General features: G+C 48.0%; 8 protein-coding genes across 8 annotated transcripts; 5 read left to right on the top strand and 3 right to left on the bottom strand.

Annotated features, from left to right (window-relative positions):
- The first annotated feature begins 303 nt into the window (after nucleotides 1-303).
- On the top strand, nucleotides 304-2,047 carry F4813DRAFT_342560 (uncharacterized protein). Its single transcript, XM_049241429.1, has 2 exons — nucleotides 304-1,149; nucleotides 1,232-2,047. Exons 1-2 carry the CDS (start codon nucleotides 846-848, stop codon nucleotides 1,318-1,320), a joined length of 393 nt encoding a protein of 130 aa, XP_049104944.1. The 5' UTR covers nucleotides 304-845; the 3' UTR covers nucleotides 1,321-2,047.
- A 308-nt stretch (nucleotides 2,048-2,355) lies between these two features.
- F4813DRAFT_342555 (40S ribosomal protein S3aE) lies at nucleotides 2,356-4,249 on the top strand. Its single transcript, XM_049241428.1, has 5 exons — nucleotides 2,356-2,554; nucleotides 2,685-2,769; nucleotides 2,838-2,863; nucleotides 2,922-3,423; nucleotides 3,504-4,249. The coding sequence occupies exons 1-5, from the start codon at nucleotides 2,541-2,543 to the stop codon at nucleotides 3,645-3,647; spliced, it is 771 nt and encodes a 256-aa protein (XP_049104943.1). The 5' UTR covers nucleotides 2,356-2,540; the 3' UTR covers nucleotides 3,648-4,249.
- Nucleotides 4,250-5,004: 755 nt separating this feature from the next.
- F4813DRAFT_384552 (uncharacterized protein) lies at nucleotides 5,005-6,585 on the bottom strand (the record flags this gene model as incomplete). Its single annotated transcript, XM_049246102.1, has 4 exons — nucleotides 5,005-5,682; nucleotides 5,789-6,095; nucleotides 6,191-6,345; nucleotides 6,391-6,585. The coding sequence occupies 4 exons, from the start codon at nucleotides 6,583-6,585 to the stop codon at nucleotides 5,005-5,007; spliced, it is 1,335 nt and encodes a 444-aa protein (XP_049104942.1).
- Nucleotides 6,586-7,092: 507 nt separating this feature from the next.
- On the top strand, nucleotides 7,093-8,534 carry F4813DRAFT_15867 (ras-domain-containing protein). Its single transcript, XM_049239054.1, has 6 exons — nucleotides 7,093-7,384; nucleotides 7,563-7,574; nucleotides 7,674-7,732; nucleotides 7,809-7,862; nucleotides 7,945-8,106; nucleotides 8,175-8,534. The coding sequence occupies exons 1-6, from the start codon at nucleotides 7,315-7,317 to the stop codon at nucleotides 8,436-8,438; spliced, it is 621 nt and encodes a 206-aa protein (XP_049104941.1). The 5' UTR covers nucleotides 7,093-7,314; the 3' UTR covers nucleotides 8,439-8,534.
- On the bottom strand, nucleotides 8,428-10,104 carry F4813DRAFT_15958 (alpha/beta-hydrolase). Its single transcript, XM_049239065.1, has 5 exons — nucleotides 9,690-10,104; nucleotides 9,537-9,576; nucleotides 9,337-9,461; nucleotides 8,734-9,248; nucleotides 8,428-8,669 (listed from the first exon to the last, which is right to left on the bottom strand). The coding sequence occupies exons 1-5, from the start codon at nucleotides 9,908-9,910 to the stop codon at nucleotides 8,638-8,640; spliced, it is 933 nt and encodes a 310-aa protein (XP_049104940.1). The 5' UTR covers nucleotides 9,911-10,104; the 3' UTR covers nucleotides 8,428-8,637.
- Nucleotides 10,105-10,185: 81 nt separating this feature from the next.
- F4813DRAFT_342527 (MFS general substrate transporter) lies at nucleotides 10,186-12,779 on the bottom strand. Its single transcript, XM_049241427.1, has 7 exons — nucleotides 12,108-12,779; nucleotides 11,926-12,050; nucleotides 11,679-11,862; nucleotides 11,577-11,625; nucleotides 11,115-11,511; nucleotides 10,721-11,024; nucleotides 10,186-10,639 (listed from the first exon to the last, which is right to left on the bottom strand). The coding sequence occupies exons 1-7, from the start codon at nucleotides 12,156-12,158 to the stop codon at nucleotides 10,415-10,417; spliced, it is 1,335 nt and encodes a 444-aa protein (XP_049104939.1). The 5' UTR covers nucleotides 12,159-12,779; the 3' UTR covers nucleotides 10,186-10,414.
- A 544-nt stretch (nucleotides 12,780-13,323) lies between these two features.
- F4813DRAFT_384548 (heterokaryon incompatibility protein-domain-containing protein) lies at nucleotides 13,324-14,530 on the top strand (the record flags this gene model as incomplete). The annotated part of the gene is made up of 3 exons (XM_049246101.1): nucleotides 13,324-13,530; nucleotides 13,603-14,246; nucleotides 14,314-14,530. The coding sequence occupies 3 exons, from the start codon at nucleotides 13,324-13,326 to the stop codon at nucleotides 14,528-14,530; spliced, it is 1,068 nt and encodes a 355-aa protein (XP_049104938.1).
- An 81-nt stretch (nucleotides 14,531-14,611) lies between these two features.
- Nucleotides 14,612-15,022, top strand: F4813DRAFT_395007 (uncharacterized protein; the record flags this gene model as incomplete). Its single annotated transcript, XM_049247648.1, has 1 exon — nucleotides 14,612-15,022. The coding sequence occupies one exon, from the start codon at nucleotides 14,612-14,614 to the stop codon at nucleotides 15,020-15,022; it is 411 nt and encodes a 136-aa protein (XP_049104937.1).
- Between the last annotated feature and the right edge of the window lie 100 nt (nucleotides 15,023-15,122).

Here is a 15,122-nt window from a genome sequence, read left to right as displayed (position 1 = left end):
TCACGGAATTCGCGTTACGCTCGCGCTGACCTCCTTTTCTACGTATCATGATAGTGAAGCTGACAGGTTGCTGGCTCTAGCCCTTCTGGCAGTTCTAGCAGTAGCCACTTGAAACTTGTCGTGTCTAGTAAAAACGGGGTAAAACTACTTGGGCTGCCTAGATTTCTTGGTAAGTGGTAGGTGGTAGGTGGTAGGTATTAGTCTGGCAATCTGGCAGTCTGGCAGCCTGGCAGTATTGAAACGGTATTAAAGAGGGCAAAAAGGCAAAAATGGATACTAGTATTATGGAAAATGCAAGGATGGGTTGCAGATATTAAGAGATACTAAACCGTATCAGCTTCATGAGTGGTTCAGTTGCTAACAAGTCTCCCCACTCCACCTCTCCTACTGGTGCACGACGGCCCAACACGGCTGCAGGCCGTCTACGCCCAAACCACCCAAGCCAACGGAGACCATACAGCTACCACCACATACGAAATGTCCCCATTCGTGAGTGACATGTGGCATTGCCCGCAACCGACCATCTGGGGATGTCGTTCCACAACAGCCGGTAGAGCTATTGGTATTAGCGGCCCTTTTTGCCTTACTGCGCGATGTCTTAAACGTTTGAAATATCCATTCATAGATGGGGAGCTTTGCTCCTCAAGCCTGCATCGTTTTTACCAAATTTGCCACTCACATCACAAGCTTTAAGAGACTATAACCAAGCTCAACCAAGCTCAATCAAGCTCCGTATCCAACAATCCAACAACCCCATCTCATAATCACATAATCACATAATCTGTTTACTTGCTATCTTGCTATCTTGCTATCTTGCTATCTTGACCCTTGACCTCGGTTCCGGGATGGCTACTACTACCAGATACTCGCCTGACATCGTCCCTCGACGGGAATCGTCACCAAGGCCGAAGAATGCGGAAAGACGACGGCCCCGCTTACTTAGAGCCTGTGCCACAGAACCTTCTATCACCACCTCCAACGCTTGTAAGGGACTGTTGACGAGCCCGAACACCAGCCGGAGAGCAACAGACCTACTCAGCCGCGTCGCAATATCCAATGCTAACTCGTCGCCATCATCAACACGGAGCTTCGCCCTAGACTCGTCCGAGATGCGCGAAGCTCGTCTATCAGACTCTCCCCGTGATCCACGTGCGTACACACCGACCCTGGTCTAGCCGATCAGGACGATCCTTTCCTAGCTTCCTTCCGTGCTGACCTGACGACTATGTAGACTCGGTATGCTACTTCAGCTTCCCCAGCTTCGACGCCTGGGAAGTCGGCGAACACCCAGACGAGGAGAAGGTGGACAGGACCGCCTAATTCCCTAATTCCTAATTCGTGGCCGCGCCCCCGAAGCGCTTCTCGTGTTGGGGAGGGGGCGGCGGGACCCGCGGGGGTTCCCCGAGTTTTCTCCATCTCACCCAATACAACACAATACAATACGAACTCGTCTTACCTACTTTTCTTTTTCTTCTTTTTCTTCCACAACGCGATTAACGGGAGCGGGCAATAAAGCATGACAACGGGTCACCAGGCGCCGGAGCATTGTTATTTTTTTGCTTGCTTGTTTTTTTTAATGTTTGGTTTTCCTCGCAAGGCAGCAAGGGTTACCAGGATATATGTATCATCAAGCCTGACGGAGGTAGTTGGTGGTGGTGGTGGTCGATGGTGGTTTTGGGACAGGCGCTCGGCGAAAACATTGGAATTGGTGCAGAACACGCAGAAAGAGAGAGAGAGACAGAAAGAAACTTAATGGATTGCGAGATCTACTGGGTTGTGAGGAGTAAAATGGGATACCCCCGTTCGAAACAGCGACAGGACAGGACAGGATGGGATAGTACAAGAGAGATAAAAGTTAGATTTGCCCCTTGGGCTGGGTTCTAGCTCGCCTTGTTATATCTTAATATCTAAAATAACTATAAGAATAAACAACACTTTTAAAATTTGAACAACGGTTTAGAATTCGCTCAACGATGCTGCGAATGTGGCGGGGGTGGTTGGCGATGCTGTGTAGGTAGCTAATAGATGCTTAGCTACGGCGCACTCAAGATAATGAAATGTTTGAAAATAGTATAGAGTATTAGTTTGAATTTATTATTTAAGAGGTAGAGCACATTCTAAGTACATGTATGTATTAACCGTGTTGTACTACCTATGTAGGTAATAAAACCTAAAGGTCTCATAAATTGATGCTTGTAGAGAATACCTAATTCTTCAATACGCCATGGTAAATGCATAGCCTCCCACTAATATGCGCGTCAAAAATATATATGAAGTTAGAGGTGCATGGCTTGAGGGAACAGACCCTAATAACGGTACGTACCTTTTCGCTAGTAGAGATGGACCTGGAAAGCATTTGCTTATCATAGATAAAATCCACGTGACCATGCCACACTCCCTCAATTTTCGCGCACAAACAAGAAATTTTGGCTGCACTAGAATTCACTGCCAGATCCATCCACCACGCAACACCAAAAAGTCTCTTCCAACACATCTTCAACATCGTCCTGAATTGCGAGCCACATTGACTTCTCGCAAACATGGCGGTTGGAAAGTGAGTACATCACATTTCCATTAACCATTTCAACCTCCGCGATCCTGCGCCTCTGCATTCCGGCGCCCTGCAACTCCCCGCCCCCCCCCCGAGACGAGGAAATCCAGTGCTAATCATTCGCTCGCTATAGGAACAAGAGATTGTCCAAGGGCAAGAAGGGCCTGAAGAAGAAGGCCCAGGACCCTTTCGCACGAAAGGATTGGTACTCCATCAAGGTAGGCGATCGCTATCCAATGATGGATTTTATACGGACTCTTTTAAACTGACTGCAATTTCCCTCTAGGCCCCTGCTCCCTTCAACATCCGAGAGTACGAAATTTCCATTCCAATGCGCCCAGGCTGGTTAATATCTAACCGTGATGTGTAGTGTTGGTAAGACCCTCGTAAACCGAACCACCGGTCTTAAGAACGCGAACGATGCCCTCAAGGGCCGAATCTTCGAGGTTTCCCTAGCCGATCTTCAGAAGGATGAGGACCACGCATTCCGAAAGGTCAAGCTACGCGTCGATGAAGTTCAGGGCAAGAACTGCCTGACCAATTTCCACGGTCTTGACTTCACCTCCGACAAGCTACGATCCCTCGTACGAAAGTGGCAAAGTCTGATCGAGGCCAACGTCACGGTCAAGACTACCGATGACTACCTCCTCCGTCTCTTCGCCATTGCCTTCACCAAGCGACGGCCCAACCAGATCAAGAAGACCACCTACGCCGCTTCATCTCAGATCCGTGCCATCCGAAAGAAGATGGTCGAGATCATCCAGCGAGAGGCTGCCACCTGCACTCTGCAACAACTGACCTCCAAGTTAATCCCCGAGGTCATCGGCCGTGAGATTGAAAAGGCCACGCAAGGAATCTACCCCCTCCAGAACGTACGTGCTTAGCCCCACGCAAGCCCTAATGCTTGTAGTTTGGAACGTGCGACAGTATATACTAATAGTCTGCTATCTAGGTCCACATCCGCAAGGTCAAGCTCCTCAAGTCGCCCAAGTTCGACCTTGGTGCCCTGATGAACCTGCACGGAGAGTCCACGACGAACGAAGAGGGTCAGAAGGTTGAGCGGGAGTTTAAGGAGCGGGTCCTTGAGGAGGTCTAATCTTGATAAACTCTGAATGGTCATGGAACGGCGTGGGTTTTTGTGCAATGGCAATAGGTCTCACTTCTGATTGCATTCGGCGCGGCAGGACAGCCGCGGTTACAGCAGGCCCCTCAGGACAGATAAAATGAGAAAGGTTAGCTGACAACTGGATGGTTCCATACGTGATGCTATTTTATGTGAATACGAGCATTTGGCTTCCTATGTTCTGGTAGAGACAGTCTACCCATCCAGTGTCCCAATGGCCTAGGAGGCCATTAGTTAACGGTGCATAAGTGCGATACCAATACTATCACGAGAATTTTTATGCAACGATCTCCTTGCGTCATAGGATTGTAGGTCCATAACAGTTTCTGGTGTTTTTTTCGACGGGTCACGGTTCTATTGTATAGCCCCCTTATTCATGGATTGAAAATATCATATTCTGTATACGTGGTATGTCTCATAGGCCTACCAAGCCGCTCATCATATTTATATACAAGGAAATCTACGTCTGTAATAGATCCACTAGGCAATATGGCAATGCCGACGTCAAACCAAAAGTCGCTTTTGAAGATATTGTAACGGAGCTTCTAGATCACGTTTACATAGACGGTACCAGTGTACTACCAATAACGTATATAAAAGCACTTAGTTCAACGAAATTATCTCATTGTTGAATTTATTTTAAGAAAACTCTTATAAGCCTTTTTAGAGGTATCAATTTGGTCAGGTTGTTGTAAGTGGTGATTTTCAATACGAAGATGAGATGTTGAGGAAAAGTTACCCCTTATATAAGGGGCTGTTCCCCAGGTTTACTTCAAAGAAAATACATATGATTATTAATCAGGCTGTACATTTGCTGAATCTCGGTCGTTAGAAGGAAAGTAGTCTTCGGTATTGTGATACTGTTCAAACAAGCTATTCAGATTATTTGTTTCTTTTTCTCTTTCTCTCTCTCTTCCCTTTTTTGTTTGGCACGTTCATAAACATCCTTCGATATAGGAGCTCCGGTTTCTTCGTCAACAAAGCGAAAGCACAAATTCATTTCTGCTAGCACCTCCTCTATCGTGCCATCCACCCTTCCATACCCACCTGAATGGTATCTGAACTCAAAACCACCACATAACTCCTGGTTCGCTTTATGAGCCAAGTCTGAGGACTCATCGCCGTACAGGAACTGTATTAGGAAATCGAGAAGCCGCCCGGTTGCCATATCGCCCGAGAATTGATAACCTCTCAAACCTACACTGCCCTGGATATTGGCTACCAGTGCTATGTTCTCCTCGAAAGAGCCAGCCTATGTACAGGGCAGCGGGGCTATAAAACTCCATTTTTGCATAGCGATATAGGTGTCGAAAACAAATCCCCTTAGCATTTAGGTTTCCTCATGACTAAATCGCCCTTTATTATTCGAAACGATAGACATATGCTGAGAGGACGAATCGTGCGCGAGGATTTGACGACCTTCTTCAGTATCCGTGAGGAAATCATAGGCTGTCCGGTGGAGGAATTGCACCTCCATTTGCCAGTGAGGGTCCAAGGGCTTATAGGTAGGATCCTGCATTATAACCTCTATCTCGTGTCTAGTAGAAACTATCTCTAAAAGGCCAATACATCGGTGTTGAACTTCGTAGATAGTTTTATCGCACTCTTGTTTCAAAGAAGTTGCATCCATGGTATTTCTCTCGTTGACAAAGATATATTGGACTCGATCATTCATTACAGCCATTAGGCGAAGTAGCCGAGGCGTATAGTATTTATCCTTTCTTTGGAGAGCGATGGCCAAATTGAAATACCTGGCAGTAGATTCCCGGTATAGTTTTATATCTTCGTTCATTCGGATCCACATGTCAGTATAGAGCCTGTACAGGTCATTGGGCAATTCTTTAAGTCTTTGGTATAGTATCTTCTCTGAATCGTTATTCTTTAGTCCACGAACCAAGCTATCGGATGCTAAACGAAGCCAGAGAAAGACGCCTTCCGCCTTGCCAACAAGCAAACAAACAATATCCAGTCCGAATCCCGTTGATATTTGGAAATGCCATGAGGGTTTCTATGAGTTCCATGAGAGAAGAGCGATCTTCGAGGCATATTTCATCAAGACCATCGAGGAATATGCAAATTAAAGATGGATAGTTAAGTAAGACTGCGAAGCATACATCCTTAAGCTCTTCAAGTAACCAATCAGTGACCGATTGCTTGGTTGACACAAATTTGTAGGTGGTCAGTATTGAGCTTAAAGGAATTGTCTCAGGTCGAACGGCTTGGTGAAGGATGGAACATATGCATCCCTTGATATTCCTCTGTAATTTTTCAGATCCGGCTTTCCAGAAGAAGTGAGACAATATCATAGGATCATTAGCTCCCTTAGACCAAATGATTAGTGCTTCCTTCGTGAGAGGGTTATCTATGAGATATTTCACCAATGTAGTTTTCCCAGATCCAGGCTTGCCACTGGGTAACGAGCTACAGACGTCAGATCATGTTTCTTGGTAAACGCTACGATCCGATCGGAAATAAATTCATGACGCTTTTCCAGATCCTTGATTAATTGATCTGACAGGTTCTTGCCCATGATCCCCTTAACAATCACGAGCCACGATGTAGAATCGGCTGCATTTGTCCCGGAAAATGGAGTCGCTAAGAAGACGATGCCGATTGTAGACCGGAGCATTTGACGGTATTCATTACCTTCCTGGGCTGCCCGACAAATGGCCTACGATGACCAGGTCTGTTTTTACATATTCTCAACATAGCTTACCTCGGCTAGAACAAGACCTCCAAAACAAGACGCGATGAAGAGTATGGGTCGACCTGAGGTGCCATGCTCTGCTGCTACAAGAGAAAGGAGGTTATCGGCATGACCCAATAATGTTTGGACGGGAGCATTGTCGAAGACTTTTGCGTTCCAATCGTATGTGTAAATCCTGGCGTCTGGGACGGCAGCGGGTAGCATATCGCTATCCTCCAGCCAGTTTACAGACCGGCCCCCATTTTGGTAAGTCCATGTTCGCGACGACTCGGTATCTAGGCCATGAATTGCAATAATACTAACATGTCATTTATGATTAGCGGGAGCGGGAGCGGGATTGGGAGTGGGAGTGGGAGTGGGAGTGGGAGTGGGATATGTTTGGCAGATAGAACATACTAGTTAGTGCGCTGCTACCTTTGGTGGGTAAACGGGGAATATCTGGTAAACCAGACAAGGTACGGACAAAGCGGATGAAGAAGAGGAGGGGAGGATATTGGGATTGAGGTATTTGGGTTTGTTAGGCTTAATCCAGCCGCAAAGCATAGGTAAGCTGCCACTTAAAACAGCATGTACCTTATCGCCCGCATGACCAAATCAAGCCGGAGCCCAGTGTAGTGCGGTACGCCGGTACCACCAGCGCATTGGAACTTACACGTGTGAATGTACATATGTAAGTACATGTAGGTACCTAGGTATCTTAGCCAAGGAGCGGTCGGTATGTAACCTTGGAACTTTATCATCATCATTATCATTATCATCCCAAACCTATAATTTACAATACGAATCTCATACCTACGAAGCTTCATCTCATCCGAGACTACCGGAATTCCTTTTGCTCGTCTCTTGCTACTTGCGCATATCATATTCCGCCTAGCTTCTTAACCTCGCTCCAAAGACAAAAGATCGGCCGACCGCTCGAAGATACCTAGAAACATGTCGGAGGATTCGCTACCGGTGCTCAAGGTCCTGATCATCGGGCCTTCCGGCGCCGGCAAGTCTGCACGTATGTACCTACATACCTATGCATACAACTAACCTGGAATTACCTAATCCAAATACCTCCCTGCCTACATCCATACCCGAATCCCCGGATCCGCCTGTAATTGCCCGCGGCGGATACCAACATGACAGTTTCTAGAACATGAGGCTAACGAGATGAATTGCCGTTGCGGAATGAGCAGTGCTGCTAAGATGTACGAGTTACCCCCCCAACCCAGTTATGTCGCTTCAGGCAGCTCTATGGAACCATTTGAGTCGATGGTGTTGGTTTTGCGATTCTAAGACTTTTATAGATTGCGATGACCAGTTTGATCCGGAATCGACGACGGCGACTATTGGTATCGATTTCAAGGTAAAGCCAGAGATGCCGAGCTGGGTTTATTCGCATGACCACGGGCTTTGGCTAACCCTTAATCTATGTGCATTAGATGAAGAAGCTCGCCGTCCGAGGCAAGGCATATAGATTGAACATATTCGATACTGTAAGTTCTTAACACGGACCCCGTCTTTCTTCACTTTAACTGTAACCACCCCATTATGCAGCATATCTAACAATACCCAAAGGCCGGCCAAGAAAGATTCCGCACCTTGTCGACTAGTTACTACCGCGGCGCCCACGGTGTCATCATAGTCTACGACATCACGAGCAGGAAGAGCTTCCTCAGCATGGAGAAGTGGATCGACGAGGCGAGATCTAGCGCATCTCCCGATGCCGTGCTTTACTTGGTATCACCACCCCCACGTGCAAATTTTATGGCATATGTATGTGGCATTACGACTAATTATATTATTAGGTCGGAAGTAAACTAGACAAAGATGCGACAGGCGGCCGTGTCGTCTCCTTCGAGGAGGGTAAGGCGTTTGCGGAATCGCAGGGCGCCGGGTTTTGCGAGGTCAGCTCTAAGACGCGGGAAAACGTCCGGCAGCCGTTCGTCGAGGTCGTAGACCGCATCGTCCAGCGACCCGAACTGTTCGCCACCGCGGCGCCCGCGTCTAGTAACACAGGTCTGAACCTCGGTGGTCTCGGGTCAAATTACTCTTCGGCTTGCCCCTGCTAGGTAATGAAACCTGAAATTTGTCTATCTTCGCGCACGCCGATAAACGCCTGGGATGCGGTGGTTATGTACATAGTTCTCTTTCTCTCTGTGTCTCTGTCTATATGATATCCCCTCGATGCAATGATACACGTTTATACAAGCAGATATAATATATGCAAAGCTCATTCTCGTTCTCATTCCCATTCATTCGCTCACTCCTTCACTCCTTCGGCGTGAGAAATTCTATGACCGCTGCAAGTAGAATTCTTATTAGCATATAGCTCGGAAGACAAAATACGAAAGGTTCTCGACTCACCTCGAAGAAACTCCTCCGGCTTCTCGGAAATAACCCAGTGACCGGCGTCGATATCAACGAGCGTAAACCGCGGGAAAAACTGCCCAATAAGCGGGACAACTTCATCAGGCACGTATGTACTACGCGACCCGCGCACAAACAGCGCCGGCTTCTCGAAGCGCCTCTCCCCGGGGTCCTTATACGGGAAATCCCCAAGGTGTCCCAACGAACGGGCTATCACATCAAGCGGCACGCGGAACTTGTGCGTCGGGGACACCGTGCCGTCTTCCGCCGGCGGGCGGGACAGGTTCCCCAGCAGAAACTGCCGGATCGCCACGTCCGGCTCGTATTCCTGCAGGATCTTATCGGCCTCGGCCTGTCGCGTTACGCCGGCTTCTTCGATGCGGCGCATCCCCCGGATGTAGTGCGCGAAGGAGGTGCCGAGGATGGCGTCGACCGGCGCGTTGTCGACCGAGACGATGTCTCGGATTAGGGAGGGCTCTTTGAGACTTAGCGTCATGGCGGTTTTGGCGCCCCTGGGTTTTGTGAGGATTTTATCTCTTTGGGGGACAGGGGGACAGGGGAGGAAGAGGCGGGGTGGGGTGGGATGAACGGGCTGCTCACATGGAATGCCCGATTAGCGTTGGATCCCGTAGGCCGTGGTCGGCGATGAAGCCCGCTACGTCGTCGGCCATGGCGAGGTAGTCGTGGCGCGGCGCGTGGGGGGTTTCGCCGTGGTTGCGCAGGTCCTGTGTGTAGTGAGGGCCGAGGGTCAGATGGAGATACATAGAGAGGCTACTGGCAGAGGTTGGTGGTGGACTTACTACCGTGTAGACATGGCGCTTGAGATCGCGAGCGAGGACTCTAGTATTTAAAATAAAATTAGCTATATAGGTATCTATCTACCTATCTCTACGATCTATACCTAGAAATAGAATTCCGCGCATGCTCCCGGGAGAAAGGCCGAACCAACTCACCTGCTCACGCTCCTGTTATTCTTCTTGGACCCAAACAAGCCATGCATGAATATTATCGGCGAATCTTTATGATCGTGGCCGCCCTTCGGCGGCTCGTGGTGATCGAACGCCAACGGGACCGTATGGTGCGCGGCGCTGCTCGAGGAGTACGGCCGCGATATTATAGCTCGGAAGGATAGGCCGAGCGGCGAGCGCGGTGAGATTATGCGCCGGGTTGCCATCTTCGACTCTGGGTTGGTTTGCTGGCGTAAGGGTTATGCCTGGGTATCGTAGCCAGCTTCGTTACGTCAATTGAGCTCGAAACGCCTTCGTGGTTGCGTTCTTCTCGTCTTGGGGAGAATTTTGGCGGGTTGTAAGTGGCTACCTAGGTTAGGTTGAGAGCTACTCGGAAGTTATCGATAGCTGCTCAGTGTCGATATCGGAGGGCTTATCGGCTTCTTCCGGAGTTGCGTCATACCGAGACGGGGGTTACCTAGGTGTGCATAAGGTGAGATGTATCAGCCCTAACCCTTTTTTCCTCTTCTCATACTTGTTATCTACCTATTCATTTTTGACACAAGATAATTCAAGCAGGCCTAAGTAAACAGCTGAATAGTTTAACCTAGAGACTTGTTGTTTAATTAGGATGGCCTTGTTATTTATTATTCATGAGTTGCGACATTTTCAATTAAAGATTGAATTCTATATCATATTATTTACTACTGGGTACTCTCATGTCCATCCGATCAGTAGCTATACAGGTTAACATGCTCTGAATTCAACGCCAATATTTTCCTGTTTTCTTGTATGAGTAACGTCCGGACAACCCAAGCGCAGCATATTGACAGGAGAGCGAAGCCCGCCGAGGCGCCGAACCCGATGCCGTACCGCGGTTCGTCGGTATCGGGCCACAGGTATGCGCCGTAGATATAGCCGATATGACCGAAGACATTGGTTATCGCAAGAACAACCTATAACATTATTTAGTTTATTCCCTTGCTAGTAATCATGAGCATAGGTAGGTAGGTAGTATTGAAACCATTAACACTTACAGCTCTTTTCTCTTCTGTCTGGCTCAAAGTCGACGATGCCCAGCCGACGACAACCGAGTTAGCGGAAAACGCGCCGACGGGGAAGATGAAGCAAGCAACGTAACGTGCAGCCGTATTGAGTGTGCTGGCGGCTATGACGAACCCGGTGATCGCAATAGATAATGTTACTGTTATGTGCCATGCTCGCTCGTTTAGTCTCCCAGAGCTCCAACCAACCAAGACGCTGCCAGCTCCCGCGAGGATGAAAGGCGGGCACGTTAATAAGAGAGTTACGGTGTTGTTGTAACCGAGCGTTTTTGCGACACTGTTATTCGGGGTAGTGTGAGTATTATTGTAACAAGTAGAATCTCAAAGTGGCTCTAAGGTCGGTAATAAAAGGGGGCAAGAGACTTACGTCGGGAAGAATGCATTGAAAGAACAGGCCGACAGATGGAACATCTGCATAAAACAGAAGAGCCAGGTTCTCTTATCCTTAAAAGCCTCCTTAAGGCCCTCCCAGGTACTAGATTTGCTCAGAGCATCGCTGATCTTGTCGCGCTCTATGCGTGCCCGTATCAACTTGCGCTCCTCGTCGTTCAGCCAAGAGGTGTCGTCCGGCGTATTTGGGAGAAGCCAGAACCCTAGAACCGCAACTAGAGCAGTGAAGGAGCCTTCGATGACAAAAAGCCATTGCCAGCCGGTAAGGTCTCGCAACCCGTCCATCCCCGCGAAGACACCGGCCGAGATCAAGCCGGTAAACCCGGTGGCGAGAAGCTGGCCACAGTACATGAGGCCGACCCGCATGGCAATCTCTAAGGAAGAAACGGTTAACATGAGATTTGGTATACATAGTGGTGATTACCTGAGAGTAACTAACCACCATGCGTATAGTAGATCGCCAAGATGTACGTAGCACCGGGGTAGAACTAGCCGTGTTAACCACATTGCGCCAGAGACGATATTTAATAAGACCCCTTACTGGAGCCTCCGCAATCCCGAGAAAGAACCTGCAGGCCACGAGCCCGCCATAACTCTTCACGGCAGCCGTAGAGGCGGATACTACCGCCCAGAGGAACATCCACCCGGACATGTAGAGCCCGGGCTTGATCCGCGTAATCAGCATGTTACTCGGGACCTGCATGAGCACGTATCCGACGAAGAGACTGCGGCGTAGATATCAGCTAGCAGTTTTCTTGTTAACTAGAATGCAATGCAAGTGGACTTACATGCTGACTGCCGTGTTGAACTCGTTACCCGACATACCGAGATCATGTTCAAAGTGGTTCAGACGGGCTTGCGCGATGGCGTTGCGGTCAACGTAGTTCAGGAAGTACATGACGCATATAGTCGGCTGTCTAACTGTGAGCCTCTCCATGCTGCTTACAAGACCACGCAAAAAGTTACCTACCATGATATAGCAATCCAGCTTCCGCACTAGAGCTTTCTCCTTGAGGTCCATCTTGCTTTTCGCCAGTCTTTCGGACCCGCCAATATCATCGGAGATAGTTGTACTACCCAGGGAGAATCGTATTATTGGAGGTTGGTGAACTTCGCTATAGGGACGGAGATAGAACGGTCCTATAGACACCTATATATGAAGCGAACCCGCTCCGATTCCCCGTCTGAGCTGCAATGATACCCTGACAAAACATTGTTGCACGGAGAAGATAATACCACATAGCAACTCTACATGGGTATCTAAACGTCGTGGTCTTCATGATTTATTAGCTACCTACGTAACCTAAGTTAGTTAACCTAGTTATTTGAACCTTTGCTTTTATAAGTGGCTATGCCGAAGGTTAGTCATCAGATTATACCCGAAATTTTATTTCAAGTACAATTCCTCTTCTATGGTTGCTTTTCTTTTTATTCCACGGTATTAGTACTGTGTAGTTTGACATTTCCGAGGGATAATTGGTGACGAGATATTGGGTCACGTGACGAAAAGTCTCGGTACCAGCATAGAGATAAACACGCCCCTTAGGAAAATACGTACACCATTATTGTAGCTTCGATAGAAGCAGGTATAAAGCCTGGAGGTCTCTATTCTCATATACTGTTTCTATCTCAACCTCTTCCCACCCAGTTCTCACACTGTATCCCAATCTGTATATCCTTAAGTATTTTCTATACGAGGCCCATATTTCAGGTTGGCATCTTTAATATTTAGAGTTGTAGGTACTAGGTAGCTATGTATTCATATCAAAACTTGACCAGAGCTTGGATCTCACTTGCCAAGTTTTTACTGGTGGACTGTTTTCCCGCTCATTGGGATCTCGAGGACAAATCAAAAGCCTATCCAGGTATAAGCTGATCAGATTCTGGGAACCTTGTCGAATGCTGGTCCTAACCTAGGCATATGGCTTGCATGTAGCATAACTGTAGATCAGCCACCATCCGGTAGATAGAGAAATATTCATCTTATCAAACTTAACTGAGTAGCCTCTAGCCTCTGTGTTATGTTATTGGTGATTGGCCGAGTACCTAACGAGGTAACCATCACGGCGGCCGAACTCACATATGCTAATTAAACACCATGTCTTTTGATCCTGCCAAGATAAAAAAAATTTCACCTTCTCTTCAGATTAACTCACCCCCCCGTAACAATCTCAATGTCCTTGACAATGGGTCGCGAAAGATACTCATACGCAAAGCTCTGCCCACTAGATGACCCATCTAGAGAGCTTCGAGTTCTAGAAATAATCAACAACGATAGCAAAACAATCGAGGCTAGGTTGATGAAGCTTCGGACCGGTGAGCACTATAACACCTTGTCTTGGTGCTGGGGCGAGTCTGGTAAGCTCAACGATGCAGAAATTCGAATCATCCAGGTCAGTTATCAGTTCTTTTGTTAATCCCTTGACCTCCTTTTTAGACAACGTATAACTCAGTTAAATAAACAGTCGAATAAGTCATATACATTTCCAGTCCCAGAAAATCTAGAGTCTTCCATACGAATACTCCGATCTCATCGAAGACTTGGAGTTTGGATTGACTACATCTGCATGGATCAGGGAAACATAGATGAAAAAAAAAACTATCAGGTCCCGATGATGGCCAGCATCTATGGACAGGCAGAATGTGTCTTCGTGTGGCTGGGCAACGAGGATGAAAACAGCGAACTAGCCATCAAGTTTATTCAAGACCGAGTCCTAAACCTGAAGGACTTCGATCGCTTGATTAGGGATGATCGCACGTTCGAAGAGTGGAAGGATTTGGCAGATGCCATCTCTCTTTTCAACGAAGTCGAAAAAGGCACGCGTAAAGTATCTGAAGTCATGAGGCATGACAGGGACCTTGGACATATGCCGGACTTCTTCGGTGACGTGTCTGAGTTAAGTGCCACGAAACCGGTAGAAGAGACGAATAACCTCTTTCGGAGGCTCTCGGGGAATGAACGACAAGCACAATTCAACCTCGATTATCTCGTAGCAAAGCTGACGACGTTTGATTCGACAGAGCCTCGTGATACTATATACGCCCTCCTTGCCATCGCGAGGGATACGGTCCCTGTAACGACACGTCTAGAAAAGGAGGCGATTCAAAAGTGGAATTGGGGCGAAAATATAAAGAAGAAACTTATCGAGCAACTATCGAAAAGGACCGTTTCTTAGCCCATATTACGTGGACTACAGTTTACCATTATCGGATGTTTACATCCAATTTGTCAAATGGGCTATTGAGAGGTCTAATAAGACGTATGCTCTTGATATCATTTGCCGATCGTGGGCCCCGATTCCAGAATCCTCAACTGGCTCCGACGACGACGACGACGACTCAGATGATGAGGAGCGAGGCACTCGTTGGCGGCTGAATACAAATACAAAATGACCACAGGGAGAAGGGGAAAATACACTACCATAGCATGTTCGTGGAGGGTTTCGTCCTGGATACGGTGAAAAACGGTAAAAGATGCATCGCAGCAAGGGAATATCCCAAACAGCTGGGATTAAGCTGGCAAAACAGAACGGCTCGGTCTCAAATGGGAGCGAGCTGGCAGTTGCTCGTAAGGCTGCCTCTTCAGACCCAGCCAGAAGCAACAGTCGTATTCTAAATAAAGGACCAGCAGCTGGAACAACTCCTCACCCAAGTGCTTCCACAACATGCGCTAGCAGTAGCAACTCAGTTTCCGCGGCCGCTAGCAAAGAAGAGTCGAAGGGACAGAGCAAGGCACCAAGTCCGAACATACACGCGGTGCAGAAGCCCCTGAAGAGCGACCCTAAAATCTTCTACCAGCTTATCGGCGAGTGCTACGTCGATGGCATGATGAACGGGGAGGCGTTGTCACGGTTGCTGCCATCCGTACTTTTTGAAATAAGATAAGGCTCCGAGGTCAGGTCTTTGCGGGAGGTTTGCTGTACATAGGATCAGGGGATTTGCTTCGGTGGCTGAACCATGTATTATTTCAAAGTTTCCCCCTTGG

This window comes from Daldinia decipiens, assembly GCF_022478715.1.
Source record: "Daldinia decipiens strain CBS 113046 unplaced genomic scaffold F4813scaffold_1, whole genome shotgun sequence".
Classification (NCBI taxonomy): domain Eukaryota; kingdom Fungi; phylum Ascomycota; class Sordariomycetes; order Xylariales; family Hypoxylaceae; genus Daldinia; species Daldinia decipiens.
This window is presented reverse-complemented; position numbering and strand designations above follow the sequence as displayed.

Coding starts and splice junctions, on each gene's coding strand:
- F4813DRAFT_342560 (XM_049241429.1), top strand. CDS start 846: ATGGCTACTACTACCAGATACTCGCCTGACATCGTCCCTCGACGGGAA. Junction 1,150..1,231: donor AGACTCTCCCCGTGATCCAC/GTGCGTACACAC, acceptor ACGACTATGTAG/ACTCGGTATGCTACTTCAGC.
- F4813DRAFT_342555 (XM_049241428.1), top strand. Junction 2,770..2,837: donor AGGATTGGTACTCCATCAAG/GTAGGCGATCGC, acceptor ATTTCCCTCTAG/GCCCCTGCTCCCTTCAACAT. Junction 3,424..3,503: donor GAATCTACCCCCTCCAGAAC/GTACGTGCTTAG, acceptor TCTGCTATCTAG/GTCCACATCCGCAAGGTCAA.
- F4813DRAFT_15867 (XM_049239054.1), top strand. CDS start 7,315: ATGTCGGAGGATTCGCTACCGGTGCTCAAGGTCCTGATCATCGGGCCT. Junction 7,863..7,944: donor GATTGAACATATTCGATACT/GTAAGTTCTTAA, acceptor CAATACCCAAAG/GCCGGCCAAGAAAGATTCCG. Junction 8,107..8,174: donor CCGATGCCGTGCTTTACTTG/GTATCACCACCC, acceptor TTATATTATTAG/GTCGGAAGTAAACTAGACAA.
- F4813DRAFT_15958 (XM_049239065.1), bottom strand. CDS start 9,910: ATGGCAACCCGGCGCATAATCTCACCGCGCTCGCCGCTCGGCCTATCC. Junction 9,577..9,689: donor AATAACAGGAGCGTGAGCAG/GTGAGTTGGTTC, acceptor TTTAAATACTAG/AGTCCTCGCTCGCGATCTCA. Junction 9,462..9,536: donor AGCGCCATGTCTACACGGTA/GTAAGTCCACCA, acceptor CACTACACACAG/GACCTGCGCAACCACGGCGA.
- F4813DRAFT_342527 (XM_049241427.1), bottom strand. CDS start 12,158: ATGGACCTCAAGGAGAAAGCTCTAGTGCGGAAGCTGGATTGCTATATC. Junction 12,051..12,107: donor AGCTGGATTGCTATATCATG/GTAGGTAACTTT, acceptor ACAGTTAGACAG/CCGACTATATGCGTCATGTA. Junction 11,025..11,114: donor TTCAATGCATTCTTCCCGAC/GTAAGTCTCTTG, acceptor CCCGAATAACAG/TGTCGCAAAAACGCTCGGTT.